Genomic DNA, 21,369 nt, shown 5'->3' with positions numbered 1-21,369 from the left:
AGGCGATTGGTTCCTTCTCCCTGTGTGGTATGGAGCCGAGTAAGGGGAAGATGGCCCTCACCCGGCTCCATACAATTACAGGGCGGAAGGAACGTCAAATCATCACTTCCGCCCATAGCTCTTAAAAAGGCAATTTTTTTTTAAATTATTGCATTTTAGTGTAAATATGAGTTCTGAGGTCTTTTTGACCCCAGATCTCATATTTAAGAGGTCCTGTCATGCTTTTTTTCTATTACAAGGGATGTTTACATTCCTTGTAATAGGAATAAAAGTGACAATGTTTTTTTTTTTTTTTTTAAAGAACAGTGTAAAAATAAAGAATGAAAAGTAAAATAAACAAGAAAAAAAAAAAAATTTAACGTGCCCCATCCCGCCGAGCTCGTGTGTAGAAGCGAATGCATACGTGAGTAGCGCCCGCATATGTAAACGGTGTTCAAAAGACATATGAGGTATCACCGCTATCGTTAGAGTGAGAGCAATAATTCTAGCCCTAGACCTCCTCTAACTCAAAACATGCAACCTGTAGAATTTTTTAAACATCGCCAATGGAGATAGTTTGTCGCCATTCCACGAGCGTGCGCAAATTTGAAGCGTGACATGTTGGGTATAAATTTACTCGGCGTAACATCTTTCACAATATAAAAAAAAAAAAATTGGGCTAACTTTACTGTTGTCTTACTTTTTAATTCAAGGAGTATTTTTTATAAAAAAAGTGCACTTGTAAGACTGGTACGGTGTGACAGAAAGTATTGCAACGACCGTCATTTTATTCTCTAGAGCGTCAGAAAGTATTCTAAGTAATTTTCTAGCAAAAACAACTGTTTTAAACTGTAAACACCAGATCTAAAAAACGAGGCTCTGTCCTTAAGTTGTTAAATATAGCCACCACATTGGCCTTATGCCAATCATTAAAGAGTCTCTAAAAACTAGAAACAATGGCTTTGAACGTATGAATGACATAGCTCAATTCGATCAGTGAGTGAAATAAAAACCCTCAACATTGGTGTCAGAGGATGCAATAAAAGCCCCTAAAATTGGTGTCAGAGGCCACAATAAAAATGAATCCCCCCAGCATTGGTGTCAGTGGTCTCAACAAAAACCCCAAGCAATAGTGTCAGTGAGTACAATAATAACTCAAATATTGGCATCAGTGAACAAAATAATCCCCATCATTGGTGTCAATGAACACAATAATAACCCTCACCACTGGTGACAGTGGATGCAATAACCATCCCCATCATTGGTGTCAGCGGACACAGTAATATCACCCCATCTTTGGTGTAATAATAACCGCCAACATTGGTGTCAGTGAGTGCAAAAATAACCCTCAACATTTATGTCAGTGGACACAATAGTAACCCCCAGCATTACTGTAAGTTGATGTAATAATAACCTCCAGCATTGAGGTCAGTGAGTGCAATAACCACCATCAACAATGGTGTCAGTGAACACAAGAATAACTGCCAGCAGTGGTGTCAGTGAACACAATATTAACCCCAACATTGAAGTCAGTGAGTGCAAAAATAAATCTCAACAGTGGTGTCAGTGGATGCAAAAATAGCCCCAAGCATTGATGTTCGGAAGTGCAATATAACGCTTAACAGTGGTGTCAGAGGACACAAGAATAACCCTCAACATTGATGTCAGTGGACACAATTATAACCCCCAGCACTGATGTTAGTGAGTCCAAGAATAACCCTCAACATTGTTGTCAAAGAACGCAATAACAGTCAGTCCCCAACATTCACTGAACTTTCATCATCCAGTTTCTCTGACAAGAACGGTCTATTGTAAAGTCATGCCTATTACCACTTTCGCTCAAATATCTTACATACTATTGAGGTCCTTTTATGTAAATTTGTACCACATTTGCCCTATGCCAAACAGTTAATATCATTACAGTCAGTAAGATGTCTTTATAAATTAGAAGTAGAGGCTTGGCTATAAAGGAACCAAGTTTCCCAAGGACTCACAAGTGTAGGCCACCATTCAGATTACTGATTTGATGCATACTTCTTCACCTCTTCTGCCAATTCCATCTCTCCAAAATAGGAGTGCACCGCTCGATATTAGTAGTCTAGTCGTGTGAGCGGTCCAATCAGGTTTCCAATATTTCCATAAAGTAAAAGTGCTCATCGAACTACAAAAGTTTTAGTTCATCTATTTTGTTTGCCAGGCTTCTTGCATTCATGAGCATACAGTACATTTTTGTTTTATATTAGCATTTAACATTCTAATAATGCTCATATTTGAGCAACAAGTTGATTATACTATTTTTTATATTGGGCTTGGGTGATACAATTTCTCTGCAATCCAGTTTGAGCCCTGCTTATCCCCTATTCCACCCCCTATATCCCGTTCCACCCCCTATATCCTGTTCCACCCTAGACCCCTGCTCTTCATGTGGCGCATACTTTTCTGATCCCTATGGCAATTGCCAAGCAACATGTACTTTAGTGGAGGGGAATAAAAGTGACTGTTGGGACAGCAATTTTGTAATATAAAACAGAGCTTGACATACAAACCTTCATGGATCTTTCTATAGCACCGACCTAGTGTATTCTACCACCCTGCTCCAAGCTCAGCACTACTTCTGATACTAAAGAGGGCTACTTTGATAAAAGAGTTAAGCTGGCCATACATGGATCAAAACTCGTCTGGTTCAGCAGGGACCAGATGAATTTTGATCCATGTATGAGCTAGCTGGTTGAACACAAGATGATTTATGGATCGACTTGTGTACAATCAGCCTGCCAGGTTTTTCCTGGACGATCAGCGCCGCTGGCTATTGCCGGCAACACTGATCATTGTACTCTGCCAAAAGGGAAGGCTCCCAGCCAGCAGAATATAATAGCTCAGCAAGACTGATTTCCCCATCCACATTGAATGTGTAGATAGATGAGGGAATTGGTTCATTTTTTTTTTCATTCAACCGATTGGCTGAATGACAAAAAAATTCATCACGTATGGCCAGCCTCAGAGCTGCTGGCAGCCAAGAGAACCCGACAGTAGATTTGTCCAAGTCTTAAAAGGGAAGTGTAGGATAAAGGAAAAAAAAAAAAAAAAAAATTACCATTCATACTCACCGAAGTGGATGCAGCATCGATCCGATACTAAATCTGTCCTCTGCCGCCTCTACACCAAGAAACAATCGTACAGTTCTCAGGGTCCACTCTGAACACAGAGTGGTGACTGTCAGTCACCACTCTGTGCTCTGCCCCTCCAGCACTCACTTGAGTGCCAGGCTGTGGAAGGGGAGCGGCTGGCTCATGCTTTCAACAGTGTGCTGAGCAGCTGAACCAGCTGCCGGATATTTGTTAGGATCCCTGCAGACAGGCTCTGTGATGTTTGCAGACAGCAGGCTTTTGGCAGCTGAATCTGGGTCACAGGAGTGCAGAGTGCACTCCTGTGACCCACAGGAGAAGTATGGCCAAAAAGCTTTAGCCATACTTCTCCTTTAAGAAGTTCCTGCTGATGAACTGATAATATGGTAAGTAGAGGTCGACCGATATGGGTTTTTCTCTGGCCGATGCCGATATTTAGAAATCGTGGTGGCCGATGGCCGATATGTGATGCCGATTTTTTTGGGCCGATATATTTGGCCGATTTTTTTTTTCCTTTTTTTTCCCTTCATCTCATAAAATCTAACAGACCCCTTTCACACTGGGGCGTTTTTCAGGCACTTTTGGGCTAAAAATAGCGCCTGTAAAGTGCCTGTAAAACGGCTCCCCTGCAGTCTCAGTGTGATATCCCGAGTGCTTTCACACTGAGGCGATGCGCTGGCAGGATGTAAAAAAAAGTCCTGCAAACGGCATCTTTGGAGCGGTGTATACCGCTGCTCCACCACTCCTGCCCATTGAAATGAATGCGCACCGCTGCCGAAGCGCCTGCAAAGCGTTTTGGCAGCGGCGCTTCAGGGGCGCATTTAACCCCTTCCTCGGCCGCTAGCTGGGTTATAAGCGCCCCGCTAGCAGCCGAATAGCGCCTCTAAAATGACGGTAAAGCGCCGCTAAAACTAGCAGCGTTTTACCATCAACGCATGCCCGCTCCAGTGTGAAAGCAGCCTTAAGTAATACAGAAATTTTTTTTCATTTAAACATTAAACAAAACAAACCTTCAATCAGTTCACTTGTATGTATAATTTAGAAAAGAAAACAAAAAAAAAAAAACAAAAAAAAAAACAAAAAATATCTTAAATAATAAACACACAAAAACAGGTAATCAAAACTTTTGGACGAAAAAAAATGGGCTAACTTTACTGCTTAGGTTTTTTTTTTTAATTCATTACTGTATTTTTTTTTTTTTAAATTGCGTTTGAAAGACCGCTGCGCAAATACCGTGTGACATAAAATATTGCAACAATCACCATTTTATTCCCTAGGGTCTCTGCTAAAAAATATATATATAATGTTTGGGGGTTCTAAGTGATTTTCTAGCAGAAAATACAGGATTTTTACTTGTAAGCAACAAGTGTCAGAAAAGATTTAGTCTTTAAATGGTTAAACTGAGAGCTTCTACACACGGAGTTCAGTCTATTGATAAAAAGAACCTGAAAGATACAATGTATCTTCTTATCAGACTTGGCAGGCTGCCCAGAGGAGGAGAGAATCCTCTCCACAGATAACTTAAGGAAACTTGCATTAACTTCTATTACAGAAGTCATTTGCAAGTCAGGGCTGAAGTTATAATCGGCCTTTTTTATCAGCACAATCGGCGATGCCGATTAAGTAAAAAACGCCAAATATCTGCCGATATATCGGCCGGCCGATATATCGGTCGACCTCTAATGGTAAGACAAACATAAAAGACACCAATAGCTACAAGACATTTTGTGACAACTCCAGTGCATATATCATATAACGCAAACAAACATAGGTGTTCAAAAACTTTTCAATCAAAAATCCATATAGTGAAATAGTCCACAGATATAAATGTGCTTCAATGCAAGTCCATCGTAGTGTTTTCTTCATGCTACATGCAACTTCTGCGTATTTTCAATTACATTCTTGTGCTTTAAAAACACCAGTGATAAAATCAGAAACCACCTCTTTTTAATAAAGAGTTTCAGTGAGCACTGAGTTTTTTTGTTTCCTTGATCTAAAACTTTAATACAAGTGGTGGAGATGACAGAGGATTAATAAACCCTTAGAGAGGATACAAGCGCTGTATGACCTACTGTGATTAGGTGGTCCATAGGCTGAAGTGAGCGTACACCCATTAGCACACAGGGACACTGAATGGTGATTTGCGCAAGAAAGCGATTGGAAATACACAGACGTTGCATGAAGAAAATTGTCAGGGTGGGTTAGAGGGGGATGAAGTGAGGGGTGAGGCCAGAGCCCATAGTGGGGCTTTAAAATATGTATGTTGCTAATAAAATTGCCAGTTTAAAAACCGTATGTAAGGATGTAAACAAACATTCTACGTGTTAAATACATGGGTCATCAAAGACTGAGCAGTGCAACTGTTGCAGCCACACCGTTAAACTGCTACTCTGCTGATCTCAAAACTGCTAATAAAAACAGTGGAAAATTTTGCAAGACTGAAGCAGCCAGAATTTGGAGCAGCTGTGTATAGAAACCGGCTTCTATCTTTTAGCTCTCAGGGTTGGTCAAGGTGTTGTCAGCTGGGAAGAGAGTCCCCACCCACCAGCCAGAGAGAGGCACAGGAGAGGAATGAGGCAGAGCTTTGCAGTTAGGGGATACATAAAAAAGGAGATGAAAAATGCAGACAAAGCGGATCATGGGAATGAGTGTTCCCGCTATGCGATTTTCAAAAGCGAGATTCTCAGGAGATTCTGCATGTCACATAGGGCTAGGGCATGCCTTTGGTACCAAAAAAAAAAAAAAAAAAAAAAAAAGCTCCTGCTCCTTTTTGGGAGACAAGCTTTGTATGATTTTCAAAGGCACGTTTTGCAGCAATTGCCACATGATCCAATCACGGCAGAATCTTATCGCGTTTGAGGTGACATAGATTATTGGCACCAAAAAACACATGTTGCACAACGATTGCTATGCAATTTGGAATCACGGGCAGAACAGCCGCAATTCTGCCTGCGATTTCAAATATCGAAGTGTGAATGGAGCCTACAGTTATTGGGTAAGGATTCCTTTCACTTAAATGAGCTGTTCACATTTTTTGTTAGTCTCATTTAAATGAATGCAGATACACAAGCAAACCATATATAGCCCATGAGGTTTGTTTTGCAGCATATGCATAAAAAGAACAATAAATTGGACTTACTTCGCCTAGGCTAGGTTCTATTGCCAATACATCCATATTTTGTTCAATGCATTTCTGCAGCCTCTCTGGGATTGTATAAAATGGAATAAAACTGGGAAGATGTCTTCTTGATGTCCTATTAAAATACAATGCCCCACATTAATCCAACACACTTACTATACATATAATGTCAGAACTTTATACATTTCTGAAAGTGTATCAATGCACCACAGGACAAAATAAATAGAAGAAGTTAATAGAATAGATAGATAATAGAAGTTAACCGTAAAAATATTGCCCTTCATTTTTTGTAAAGATCACTGAAATCTGATATGTGGCAATGTACACTGTTGCCTTTTTGGCAGCACTGCTTAGTATGTTAAACAACCTGTGCCCATGGCAACAGGGTAAGAAAAAGCAACACCAAATGTACAACATTCACAAATCCTGTTTTGCTTGTCTGACAAGCTTTAGATAAATATGCAAGTACATCAAGCTTCCGATATAAAAAGAGAATGTGCTTGATAGGTGGTTTGCAAAATTGAGTAAAGCAGAGGCAGAATTTTGCTTTTAAATTTAAAATCATATTCAATCACATGCCTTTTTTGTGGTGCAGAAAGATTGATGCTGCTTTTACATTCTGGTTCCTGCATGGTTTTGTTTCTAGAAGAATATTCTTTAGAAGGCAGCAATAGGAATTCCTCTTCGCTTTCAATTGTAGCTTCAACATAGCGTCCTATCACAAATTCTTGAAAACAAAATAAAACAAGCTCTTTGCATCGTCCTGGATTTCTGAGGAATAAAATAGGACAATCATTTCTAAAACCTTTCCAGTTTTATTTTTTATGCACATACTAATGTAAAGAGTATATCAGTACACATTACATTGTTGAAACCTACAATTAGAAATAAAGCTACATGTTTTCAGTTCCAATGCGGAACAGACTCTTCCTTACTTGGGCATTCATATCTCCCCATGACCCGAGGGTTTTGTACGACCTCAATTACGGTAAAAGGTTAGACCGAATTTCGGGAGACTTGAATTCGTGGCATGGGATTATTCCTTGAAGTGGTTCGGATTCATACATTTGCTTAAAATGAAGATCCTCCTCTGAATCATATACTTGTTGTACGCTATACTGATTCTACTGCCGCAAGCCTTTATTAACCCTTTCGCTGCCAGGCCTTGTGCTCCATTTTTACCCTCAGGTGGTCAGACCATTTTTGCAATTTTTCCTTTGCTCTTTTATTTTTCACTTATAGCTTTCAAAGTTTGTAAAAGACCCCCCAAACCCTATATTTTCTGAAAGCACATAACCAGTAGAATAAAATGAAGGTGCTACGGATTTCTAAGGCCCCACAATATTTGCACAAATGTTTATCAAAACAATATTTTTACCAAAAATCCACTAAAATCATGATTAGCAGATAAATACACAGCTAATTTTACAAAATTCCTACTAAATATAAAAAGCTTAACCACTTAAGGACCAGCATCGTTTTGGATTTTACGTGTTTACATGTTTAAAACAGGTTTTTTTGTTAGAAAATTACTTAGAACCCCCAAACATTATATATAGTTTTTTTTTTTTCTAACACCCTAGAAAATAAAATGGCGGTCATTGTAATACTTTTTTTCGCACCGTATTTGCGCAGCGGTCTTAAGAGCGCACTTTTTTTGGGAAAAATTCACTTTTTTTGAATAAAACAAATAAGACAACAGTAAAGTTAGCCCAATTTTTTTTTATATTGTGAAATATAATGTTACACCAAGTAAACTGATACCAAACATGTCACGCTTCAAAATGGCGTCAAACTTTTACCCTTAAAAATCTCCATAGGCGACGTTTAAAAAATTCTGCATGTTTTGCGTTACAGAGGAGGTCTAGGGCTAGAATTATTGCTCTCGCTCTACCGGTTGCGGTGATACCTCACATGTGTGGTTTGACCACCGTTTTCATATGCGGGCGCTACTCACGTATGCGTTTGCTTCTGTGCGCGAGCCAGGGACAGGGCGTTTAAAATTTTTTTTTTTTTTTATTATTATTTATTTTACTTTTATTTTATTTAATTTTTCACTGTTTTAAAAAAAAAAAATGGATCACTTTTATTCCTATAACAAGGAATGTAAACATCCCTTGTAATAGAAAAAAGCATGACAGGTCCTCTTAAATATGAGATCTGGGGTCAAAAAGACCTCAGATCTCATATTTGGACTTAAATGCAATAAAATAAATAAATAAAAAATGTCATTTGAAAAAATGACATGACATTGAAAAAAAAATGTGCCTTTAAAAGGCATGGGCGGAAGTGACATTATAACGTCGCTTCCACCCTGCAGTGTCATGGAGATGGGTGGGGGCCGTCTTACCCTCACTCGTCTCCATGCACAGCCACTGACAGGAAGCGATCGTCTCCGCCGCTACCGACGGCTCCGGTAAGCGGCAGAGGGCACCGGATCGTGGCGGGGCCCCTCTCCCGCCACCGATAAAAGTGATCTCTCGGCGAATCCGCCGCAGCGACCACTTTTATCTTGTAGCCGTCCACCGGCCGAAAATAGTGATACAGGGGTTATGGCAGCTAGCTGCTGCCATAACAACGATATCTGTCCTCAAAGTTAGGACGTACATCGGCGTGCAGCGGTCGGCAAGTGGTTAACCTGTATTGAGTTAATAAATAAAAAATATTTGTAATTTTTACATTGCGCATTTTTGCAAAATGGTGAAAATCGAACGAACGTACGCAAAAATGTAAATATTTAAATTTTTCAAAAAACCTGAAGGTTTTCATTTTTCCCTTACAGCTTTCAGAATTTGTGAAAGATCCCCAAAACCATATATTTTCTGAAAGCATATGACCTTTAGAATAAAAAGAAGGTGCTACTGAAATTAAATGTTTATCAAACCAATATATTCACAAAAAACACACTAAAACCAGTTATTAGAAGATAAAAACACAGCTAATTCTACAAAATTCCTGCTAAATCCCTACTAAATATAAAAGCTTAATCTGTATGGAGTTTGAAAAATCGAACATACCCAAAAATCTCTAAAGATCTGGAGGTTTTCATTTTTTATTTACAAAAGACCCCCCCCCCCCCCCCCAAACCATACATTTTCTGAAAGCACATGGCCAGTAGAATAAAAAAGGTGCCACTGATTTTTTAAGGCAGCGCAATATTTGCGCAAATGTTTATCAAATCAATATTTTCGCTAAAAATACACTAAAATCATTAATAGTGTACATAAACACAACATAACAAAATTCCTGCTAAATTGCTATTAAAGCATCGTTCAAATGTGGCATACTAAAGTGTACGGTCATGGAGGGCCATGTTTACCCGCACAGGGATGCACAAGTGTTCGATGCATCCCCATACAGGCAATCCCATTTACAGTGGGGACAGAAAGTATTCAGACCCCCTTAAATTTTTCACTCTTTGTTATATTGCAGCCATTTGCTAAAATCATTTAAATTCATTTTTTTCCTCATGAATGTACACACAGCACCCCATATTGACAGAAAAACACAGAATTGTTGACATTTTTTGCAGATTTATTAAAAAAGAAAAACTGAAATATCACATGGTCCTAAGTATTCAGACCCTTTGCTGTGACACTCATACATTTAACTCAGGTGCTGTCCATTTCTTCTGATCATCCTTGAGATGGTTCTACACCTTCATTTGAGTCCAGCTGTGTTTGATTATACTGATTGGACTTGATTAGGAAAGTCACACACCTGTCTATATAAGACCTTACAGCTCACAGTGCATGTCAGAGCAAAGCTCACAGTGCATGTCAGAGCAAATGAGAATCATGAGGTCAAAAGGAACTGCCTGAAGAGCTCAGAGACAGAATTGTGGCAAGGCACAGATCTGGCCAAGGTTACAAAAAATTTCTGCTGCACTTAAGGTTCCTAAGAGCACAGTGGCCTCTATAATCCTTAAATGGAAGACGTTTGGGACGACCAGAACCCTTCCTAAAGCTGGCCGTCCGGCCAAACTGAGCTATCGGGGGAGAAGAGCCTTGGAGAGAGAGGTAAAGAAGAACCCAAAGATCACTGTGGCTGAGCTACAGAGATGCAGTTGGGAGATGGGAGAAAGTTGTAGAAAGTCAACCATCACTGCAGCCCTCCACCAGTTGGGGCTTTATGGCAGAGTGGCCCGACGGAAGCCTCTCCTCAGTGCAAGACACATGAAAGCCCGCATGGAGTTTGCTAAAAAACACCCGAAGGACTCCAAGATGGTGAGAAATAAGATTCTCTGGTCTGATGAGACCAAGATAGAACTTTTTGGCCTTAATTCTAAGTGGTATGTGTGGAGAAAACCAGGCACTGTTCATCACCTGTCCAATACAGTCCCAACAGTGAAGCATGGTGGTGGCAGCATCATGCTGTGGGGGTGTTTTTCAGCTGCAGGGATAGGACGTCTGGTTGCAATCAAGGGAAAGATTAATGCAGCCAAGTACAGGGATATCTTGGATGAAAACCTTCTCCAGAGTGCTCAGGACCTCAGACTGGGCCGAAGGTTTACCTCCCAACAAGACAATGACCCTAAGCACACAGCTAAAATAACGAAGGAGTGGCTTCACAACAACTCCGTGACTGTTCTTGAATGGCCCAGCCAGAGCTCTGACTTAAACCCAATTGAGCATCTCTGGAGAGACCTAAAAATGGCTGTCCACCAACGTTTACCATCCAACCTGACAGACTGGAGAGGATCTGCAAGGAGGAATGGCAGAGGATCCCCAAATCCAGGTGTGAAAAACTTGTTGCACCTTTCCCAAAAAGACTCATGGCTGTATTAGATCAAAAGGGTGCTTCTACTAAATACTGAGCAAAGGGTCTGAATACTTAGGACCATGTGATATTTCAGTTTTTCTTTTTTAATAAATCTGCAAAAATGTCAACAATTCTGTGTTTTTCTGTCAATATGGGGTGCTGTGTGTACATTCATGAGGAAAAAAAAATGAACTTAAATGATTTTAGCAAATGGCTGCAATATAACAAAGAGTGAAAAATTTAAGGGGGTCTGAATACTGTCCCCACTGTATGTCAATTGGGATGCAATGGCTGCACAGGCACAGCTGCTGTTCCCAATCTGACATCCGTGTGGGTACATGACCCAGAACGCAGACAGTGTGAGGTACATGCATGCGGACCTACATGGATGTAAATTTGGGAGCAATGGCTCTGTTCATGCAGGTGCTACATCCCAAATGACATCAATGGGACAGCCTGCAGAGAGATGCATGGAAAACCTGTGCATGCCTGTAAAAGGTACGCTGTGTATGCCCTGTGTGAACAAGGCCTTAGGCCCCTTTCACACAAGCAGACCGATCGGGTCTGCCTGTGCGTTTTTCAGGTGGGCCCAATCAGACCACCCATTGTTCTTTATGAAGAGGCTGATGTAAATGGACATGTGTACATCTGCCTGCATTTGATTCAGTCCAGTCTGCTAAAAACAGACGGATGGGGATTCCATTCCCCATCCATCTAGCAGATCGGATGGTATCAGATGGAAACGGACAGGCGGTCCGTTTCCATCTGACCATCCCATAGAAAACATCGGCTGTGTCCGTGTCCGCTCTGCATCCGCTCTGCATCAGCGGAGCGAACACGGACCTGTCATCGGCATGCTCAGCAGGGATCAGCAGACAGATCCCCCGCCGAGCAGGCGGATCTGCTTGACTGATTCCGCTCCATGTGAAAGGGGTCTTATCAGGAGCGGCTGGTCCATTAGGGGTGCAGGGGCATTTGCATGATTTTTTTTTCAAGCCGCATGATTAGAGCCTGAGGCTCTAATTGGCTTGAAAAAGGTTGAGCTCAGGGTGCAGAGCATTGCACCCCGAACCCACTCACTTATGACAATAGTGAATTAATATTCGCTATTGTCTTCCAGCTTCTTCTCCTGGGCAATCAGGATGGATCAGTTTGGCCAGGAGGAGAAGCTGAGGAAGCCATGGAGTGGTGGGGCATCACCATGGAGGGGTAAGTGTGGGGGTCTTATAGTTGTTTATTTTTTTTGGGGGGGGGGGGGGGGGGGGAGTTCTTTGGCGAGATATTGGAGGTCTAAACAAACCCCCATATCTCTTTTTTGAGACAGAGAAAGGGACTGAAGATAGTCCCTTTCTCTGTAGCACTTTACATGAATGGATGGAATCTGTATAGAAGGGGAGAAGGTGGGTATAGGGGATAAGAGGGGAGAGTAGTTAGCAGCGGGAGGTGGAGAGGCAGGGGACAGGGAGGCAGCGGTCACATTAGGGGTTAATAACTCTGATCAGCGGGTTGTAATCCGCTGATCAGAGTTATAGAATTGTTCAGCAGAGTCTGCCGAACAATTCTGATATAAGCTTATGGCCATTGAGGTGACCATAGGCTTATAGGAGAGGTAGATATGAGGTCCGTACGGCGTACGGACTTGGCCACCTGCGGGCACTTTTGGGTTCGTACAGCTTTCAGACCTGGCAGTGAAAGGGTTAAACACTTGAAACAATCCTTTCTGAATTTTGTTTGGCATGGCAAACAACCCAGACTCGCATACGATATTTTACGCAGACACAAACGGGATGGAGGGACATGTTTACCGGATGTGCCCTCGTGTTATAGGGCCATGACGTTAGTGCGCATCTTAAATTGGAAACAGATGCCTTAAGAAAAGACCTTGGCAGGTAAGTATCTAGCCAGGGCTCAATAGATATACAGTGGATCCAAAAAGTCTACACACCCCTGTTAAAATGTCAGGTTTCTGTGATGTAAAAAAATTAGACAAAGATAAATCATTTCAGAACTTTTTCCACCTTTAATGTGACCTATAAACTGTACAACTCAATTGAAAAACAAACTGAAATCTTTTAGAGGGGTAAGTAAAAATAAAAAACTAAAATAATGTGGTTGCATAAATGTGCACACCCGCCTACAACTGGGAATTTAGCTGTGTTCAGAATTAAGCATTCACATTCACCCCAGGTTCACACTGCTGTGATTTCAAACCGGCAATACAGCCATTTTACAGACATCTGTGCAGGTTCCTGCACAGATGTCTATTCAGATCGCCCCCGAAGTCACCAGAAGTAGAACAGGAACTACTTTTGGGAATCGGTGCGGCGCCACACTGATTCGAACGGTGGCATTGTCGGCAATTGCCGCCAATTTGACATGTCAAATTGCACGCCAAATCGGCCCAATGTGAACGTGGGCTCAAACTCATGTTTAATAGGAGTCAGTACACATCTACAATAAATTTTATGTGCCTCTGATTAACCTCAAATAAAAGGTCAGCTGTTCTAGTAGGTCTTTCCTGACATTTTCTTAGTCGCATCTTACAGAAAAAGCTATGGTCCGCAGAGAGCTTCCAAAGCATCAGAGGGAGCTCATTGTTAAAAGGTATCAGTATGGAGAAGGCTACAAAAGAATTTCCAAGACGTTAGATATACCATGGAACACAGTGAAGACAGTCATCAAGAGCGAAAATATGGCACAACAGTGACATTAACAAGAACTGGACGTCCCTCCAAAATTGATTAAAAAAGACAAGAAAATTGGTCAGGGAGGCTGCCAAGAGGCCTACAGCAACATTAAAGGAGCTGCAGGAATATCTGGCAACTACTGGCTGTGCAGTACATGTGACAACAATCTCCAGTATTCTTCATATGTTTGGGCTATGGGGTAGAGTGGCAAGACGGGAAGCCTTTTCTTATGAAGAAAAACATCCAAGCCCGGCAAAATTTTGCAAAAACACATCTGAAGTCTCCCAAAAGCATGAAGGAAAATGTGTTATGGTCTGATGAAACCAAGCTTGAACTTTTTGGCCATAAATTCCAAAAGATATATTTGGTGCAAAAACAACACTGCACATCACCAAAAGAGCACTATACCCGCAGTGAAGCATGGGTGGCTGCAACTCCGAAGGTTTCTCCGAGGGAACTCCGACGGAATTCCATTCAAGCGGTCTTGCCTACACACGGTCAAACCAAAGCCTGACCGTCCAGAACGCGGTGACGTACAGCACGTACGACGGGACTAGAAAAAGGAAGTTCAATAGCCAGTAGCTTCCGTCTCGTACTTGCTTCAGAGCATGTGTCGTTTTTGGTCTGTCGGAACAGCATACAGAGGAGCGGTTTTCCAGATAGGAATTGGTTCCGTCGGAAATATTTAGAACAAGTTCCATTTCTAGGTCAGAATTTAAAAAAAAAAAAAAAAAAAAAAAAAAAGTCCGATGAGGCATACACACAATCGGAATAGACAATGAAAAGATTCCGTTGGACTTTTTCTGTCGGACATTTCGCTCGTGTGTTTGTGGCTTTAGTCAAGGTAGAGGGAAATTATGAACAGTTCTAAATACCAGTCAATATTGGCACAAAAGCTTCAGGCTTCTGCTAGAAAGAGGAACATGAAGAGGAACTTCATCTTTCAGCATGACAACGACCCAAAGCATACATCCAAATCAACAAAAGGAATGGCTTCACCAGAAGATTACAATTTTGGAATGGCCCAGCCAGAGCCCAGACCTGAATCCGATTGACAATATATGGGGTAATCTGAAGAGGGCTGTGCACAGAAGATGCCCTCGCAATCTGACAGATTTGGAGTGTATTTGTCAAGAAGAGTGGGCAAATATTGCCAAGTCAAGATGTGCCATGCAGATAGAATGACTCATACCCAAAGACTGAGTGCTGTAATAAAATCAAAAGGTGCTATAACAAAGTATCAGTTTAAGGGTGTGTACACTTATGCAACCATATGATTTTATTTGTTTATTTTTACTTCCCTCCAAGTAAAAGATTTCAGTTTGTTGTTCAACGAATTTGTACAGTTTATAGGTCACATTTAAAAAAAGTAGAAAAATTTCTGAAATTATTTATCTTTGTCTCATTTTTTCACATCACAGAAACCTGACATTTTAACAGGGGTGTGTAGACTTTTCATATCCACTGTAAGTGGGTGACAGTTCAGACAAGACATCCCAATTGACCCAGGTGACCCTCACAGTATGGGATAGATTGCATATGCAAGGCGAGTACACCACTAGTATTTCTCCTTTGACGCCTATCTGAAGTTTCTCATGGTTTCCCCAGGAGAGGAAATCTGTTTTTTTCCGTTCTTGGGGAGGGGATGGAAATACGTTGTGCGCTAAATTTGCTCCCGCAGGGCAGCTACTGCCAGTGGCTATTCTGAGATCCCACTATGGGGACTTCCCGTTGTCATCGTGGAGGCACAGACAATTGACGGACTTCCTCTCTAAATGTCAGTTAACGTTATGCTCACAGGGTACGTCAACTCCCATGAAATCCTGGTGTGTATGGCCCTTAGACTCTAGACATCTGCTACCCCAACATGTATAAGTTGGTGCTTGGAGCTTATTCACAGACAACTAATTTTATCAAAGAATGAGAGACTGAGTTTCCTCCTCCACAGATCCAGGAAATTGTGCACCTGGCCCACGTTTCCTCCAGCAGTACTCACATTCAAGGATCCTCGTACAAATTGACTAGGTGGTACAGAACACCCTCCCGTCTTACTCAGATATTTCCAGGGTCTGATCCTAGTGGTTGTCGTGGCTGTTCCCAACACGGTACATTCCTTCACCTTTGGTGGGATTGTCCAAAGATTAGAGCTTTCTGGGAATTGATTACTCCCTGGATCCAGAAAACATCCATACAGCCACTTCAATGTACCCCTATTCAGTTCCTCTTTCACAATGTTAGGTCCTTGGTTAGGTGATACAAAAAGAGTGTACAAAAAGAGTGTACAGATGGCCCTAAGGCCACCTGTCCAACACTACCTGAATGGAAGTGAGAAGTAAACTATATTATGGGAGGCTGAACGCTGGGTGCTTACTGTTAACGACCAGATGGACTGTTTCTGTGATATTTGGTCAGGATGGATGAGATCCTCGATGCTTAATTATATCCTTTTTGGACTTAGTAGCAACCCCCCCGAGGCCCATACTTTAATCCCTGTTGCAATTAGAGGCATTTATGCAGTTTTAGGTGTAGCTGAGGCAACCCTGACACTATTTGGCCATACCTGGCTTTGCTCTTCAGTTCTACACTTCAAAGGCGTTTATCCCCCTCTTTTCTTTTCTTTCGTTATTTCCTCCTTAATTATATACCGACTGTTAGTGTTGGTCCCACATGGTACATTTTAATATGGGATGACGAAACCAAGGATATGCATGATATCCTTCATCTGGGTATGCTGGTCCAGTTTACAGGTTAGACTTTGATAAGTATATCAAATTATGTGCTTTGTTTGGCCTAGGGGCAAAATCTGTTGATATGCAATCTACCCTGTTGATCTGTCTCACTGGATATTGCCTGGACCAATACTTCTAGTATTGTTCCTTTTTTACCAATATTTGATATGTGTGTTTCCCTTATTGTACCATTGTCTTGTACAAACTTTCAATAAATAAAGATTATTGAAAAAAAAGAACACTACACATTTTTAAAAACTTAACGACCGCGCCATAGCCGAACGATGGCTACAGCGAGCCTTGATAACTTTGGGAGTGCGTACAATGACATCCTCCCAGAATCGTGCTCCCGCACGCACCCAGGAATATCTGTGACCGCTGGGTCCTCCGGATCACGACAGCAGCCGTTTACTACGTGATTGCTCCGTCAAATGACGGATCGATCACTTGTAAACAAACAGGCGTCATGTCCGGTTCCCCTCTCTCCTCTCTGTACTGATCGGTACAGAGAGGGGAGAGATCGGGTGCTGCAGCGCTGTGGGCTGGATGTGTAGTGCCCACAGTGCTGATTTGTGCCCACTCCAGCCATCCATCCATCCTCAGCCAGACATCGATCTATACTCAGCAATACTCATCCATCCATCCATGCTCAGTCATCCCATCCACCCCCAGCCATACTCAGCCGTTCCCAGCCATACTCATTCATGCTCAGTCATCTCCATCCACGGCTCATCCATCCCCATTCATGCTCATCCATGACACTAGAGTGCCTCACAAAAGTGTAATAGGTAGTCAAATTAGATTTGACATTTATGCCCCTAGAACACCTGATGGTGCTCCCTGCATGTTGGGCCTCTCTATGTGGCCAGGCTGTGTAAGTCTCACACATGTGGTATCGCCGTACGAGAAGTAGGAGAATCTATTTTGGGGTGTAATATTTGGTATGTAAATGCTATGTGTTAGAAATATTGTATAAATGTACAACTTTGAAAAAAAAAAAAAAATGTGTTTTCATTTTCTTTACACATTTTCCAAAAACGTAGAAAAAAAAAAAAATGACATGTTCAAAAGACTCATTATGCCTCAGATTGTATATTTTGGGTTGTTTTCTTTAGAAAATGGGGTCATTTTTAGGGCGTTTCCATTGTCCTGGTGCTCCAGGGCCTTCAAAAGTGTAAGAGGTAGTCAAGAAATTATGTGTGTAATTTATACTCCAAGAACCACCTGATGGTGCTCCCTGCATGTTGGGCCTCTGTATGTGGCCACGCTGTGTAAAAGTTTCACACATGTGGTATCGCCGTACTCAGGAGGATTAGTAGAATGTGTTTTGGGGTGTAATTTTGCTATGCATATGCTGTGTGTGTGCTTTGTGAAAAAAAATATATATATCTTGATTTTGCAAAGAATTGTGGGGGGAAAAAAAAAATTAAAAGAAACTCACCATGCCTCTTCCTAAATACCTTGGAATGTCTACTTTTCAAAAAGGGGTCATTTGGGGGGTATTTGTACTTTCCTGGCTGGATCTCAAGAAATGAGATAGGCCGTCAGTACATTGGGTGTAATCACTTTTGAGAGATTGGCACCATAGCTTGTGGACTCTAACTTTCACAAAGACCAAATAATATACACCGATTTGGGTTATTTTTACCAAAGATTTGTAGCAGTATAAATTTTGCCCAAAATTTATGAAGAAAACTAGTTAGACTTACCGGTAACTCTGTTTCTAGTAGTCTGTCCAGGACAGCACTAGAGAGGATCAACGAGAACTTACCAGATTGAGGGGGGGGGACTGCAGCTTGGAGGACTTTTCTTAAATCTTAAACGGAACAGGTCTAATTCTGGCTAACCTGCTAACTAGTGGGCCTAACGCCAGGGGTTGCTCTAAAAAAAAAAAAAAAAAAAAAAAAAAACAGACAGGGCCGAAACCTGCACTTTTAATGTGCTAATGGCCAGTCCTTGATCCGGTCTTGTAAAAATTCCAAGACGGCTGGAATACCTGCAGACACCTTCTTGGTATGTAACCATGAACAAAAAAATTTCCAAAACTTACCATAAATCGCTTGGGTTACCTTCTTTCTACTAGAAAGAATCGTGTTTACTGTTTTTTTTTTTTTTTTTTGCGTGCTTCCGTCGCCTTTTTAATCAGTATGCCTCACATAACGCATTTATGCGTTTCCCATATAGAAAGTGGGGAGTTTTCTTCCGAGTCATTTTCCTTAAAGATTTGAATCAATTCGCTGGTAAGATCATTTTGAGGTTGACCTTCCTGTAGCAGTGATTCGTTAAGTTTCGATGTCCATGGTCTATTGGCCAGCTTAGTCAGCTGGAGATCTAAAGACACCGAAGCATGATCTGACACCGTTTGTGTCCCGATAGACGAGTTGACCACCACAGGTAATAAAGATTGAGATACTAGTAGATAGTCATTTCTAGAGTAACTATTGTGTGGCGCCGAATAGAAAGTATAGTCGCGCTCAGCTGGATGCTGGACTCTCCAGACATCTACAAGTCGCATAGATTGTATAGCTTTTTTTATTCGTCTAAGATATTGATAAGATAAATGTGTAGCGGATTTAGAAAGGTCCAATAAAGGATCAAGAGCCACATTAAGATCTCTACCCAGTATCAGTACACCCTCCATAAAAACCTGTAAATTATTAAGAATTCCATTCAGACAACTCAACTGAGCCTGATTTGGTAAATAGATGGACGTCAAAAGTAACTTGACGGCCAGCTAAGTCGCCCTTGAGGAAAAGATAGCGTCCTTCCAGATCGCTCATCTGATCGGCATAGGACCATGGAGCCGTCACAGAGCGCAAGATACTCACCCCCCTCGTCTTAGAGGCTGGGGCTGTGCTGTGGAAAGCCTGCGGATATCTTTCATCCTTAAATTTTAGTATCTTCCCAGATTGGAAGTGGGTTTCTTGTATGAATACCACTTGTGTGAGCATCGTACGCTTTTCCAGGTATGTTCAATCCATTGGCATTCAGGGATAAACAGCGCACATTGGTCATAGTGAAACCTGAGATCTATCTCCTGTGTATTACCAGAGCGAGTGCAGGTGGATTTGGGAAAGGAGAGAGAGCGAGAGAGGGGGAAAAACCAAAAACAAAAAAAACACACCTCAAAAACACGAAATATATACGCAGCAAACTACTAATAAGGCTCTAATTGACCCTGCGATCTCCTCCTAGAGTGGTCCAGAAGGGGATAGCACTGGGCGGCAAAATTCCTATGTAGAGGAGCTGGAGAGCGACACCAAGAATGGAGGTCACTCGGATCATATTAACGTAGATGGCGTATGTGATTCTTTATCCTGGTGCCCACATCTTAGGTTAAAAAAAAAAAATCAACAAGCATTCAAAGCCAACAAACCAAAAAGGAAAAGAAAGAAATAAAGAAATACTTTATCCTTTTATATCTATATGCATTCAAAAGCAGCTCCTGCATATTCATACCTTATATTCCAATTACATCATCTGTTATTGCCTAGGTAGTTGCCTATATTCCCCCCCCCCCCCCCACACACACACACACATCCATCCATTCCCCAGTACTCCCGTCTATTTAGAGTAACTTTTCAGTGTTTACCCTTCATAATACGGCACTTAATATCGAGCGACCCCCGTTGCCCCTCCCCCCCCAAGAAAGGAGATGAGAGTGGAAAAAAAAAAAAATTCTTTCCTTTTCTCTCTCCCTCCCCTCCCTTTATAGTATATCAGTATGGTTTCCAAGCCATCTAAAATGTTTCCTCTTTCCCCCTCTCACCACAACCCTCGTAGTCCCTGCCAGCCCCCCCTCCCCCCACAGATCCACCGAGATTTAAGCAAAGCGGGCAGAGGGGGGGGGGGGGGGGGGGGGACAGGGAAGATGGGAAACCGAGGAAAGCCAAGCAAGATGGGTCTGGGGAAAAAAAAAGGGGGGGGGGGGGGGGGGGAGTTCCAACATCCAGTTCTATTCCGGTCTGACACCACTTAGACACCTCTTAAACATCTGTAGTACAGATCTGAACACACGAAGGACTGACAAATTGATACATTGCTTGAAGCATTATTTAGAAGTCATTACTAGTTGTAGAAGATAACATCTATTTAAACTAGATTCAGTCATACTATATCAAATCAGTATCACTGTCAGTCCAATCAGGAAGCATAATAGGCGTCATAGACAACTTCGCGAACATATCAGGCAATTGGGTATATGCACGTAATGCAAAAAATTGTTGGCCTTTCTGTATATGCAGGGAAAAAGGGAAACCCCATCTATATGTAGCACCTTCTTCACGTAGCTTATCTAAAAGGGGTTTCATACTACGGCGCATCTGTAGGGTATATCTTGAAAGATCCGGTAGAATCTGTATAGTTGCTCTGTCAAAATCAGAAGTACCCAATGACCATGCCTTTCGGATAATCTCTTCTTTAATAATATAGAAATGCACTCTACATAGGGTATCCCTCGGTCTGCCATCCGTGAAAGGAGCCATACACTGTATCCGATGGACTCTGTCCAACTCAATGTCCGCTGTCGAGTCCCTCCCCAGAATTTTGTTTAATATGGCCATAACAGTGAGGCGCAGCTCTTTAGCAGTCGTGGTCTCAGGGATACCCCAGATTTTTAAGTTATTTCTCCTGCTTCTATTTTCTAAATTGTCCTGTTAGAGTCGCATGGTATGTAGAGAATGGGATTGTGCTGTTAGCTTAGCCTCCAGGATTTCTATTTTTTGTTCAGCTGCGGTCTGATTTTGTTCAATGGTGTCTACCCTGGATGCCAGGCTATGCAATGACTCTTTGACCTCCTTGAACTCTTCTCTAAGTACTTGCTGCAGAGTAGCAGTCATACGGTCCATGTCTGCCTTAGTGGATAGTGTAGATAGAAAGGAATTTGTACCCAAATCAGCTGGCAGAGATAGCACCCCCGAGATGGTAGGTCCAGCTGTACCAGATAATTC

At 41.8% G+C, this 21,369-nt stretch overlaps 1 protein-coding gene across 1 annotated transcript in view; it reads right to left on the bottom strand.

Annotated features, from left to right (window-relative positions):
• Positions 1-21,369, bottom strand: part of MOV10L1 (Mov10 like RNA helicase 1) — a 286,876-nt gene that overhangs the window by 121,323 nt on the left and 144,184 nt on the right. The window contains exons 8-9 of the mRNA XM_073619737.1: positions 6,823-7,014; positions 6,244-6,358 (exon numbers count right to left, since the gene is read on the bottom strand). Coding sequence (XP_073475838.1) covers positions 6,244-6,358; positions 6,823-7,014 — 307 coding nt within the window. The remainder of the gene's footprint in view (positions 1-6,243; positions 6,359-6,822; positions 7,015-21,369) is intronic.

Source organism: Aquarana catesbeiana, linkage group LG03 (genome assembly GCF_042186555.1).
Source record: "Aquarana catesbeiana isolate 2022-GZ linkage group LG03, ASM4218655v1, whole genome shotgun sequence".
NCBI classification, from domain to species: Eukaryota; Metazoa; Chordata; class Amphibia; order Anura; family Ranidae; genus Aquarana; species Aquarana catesbeiana.
The sequence above is the reverse complement of the archived record's forward strand: the minus strand, read 5'-3'. Positions and strand labels throughout refer to the sequence as shown.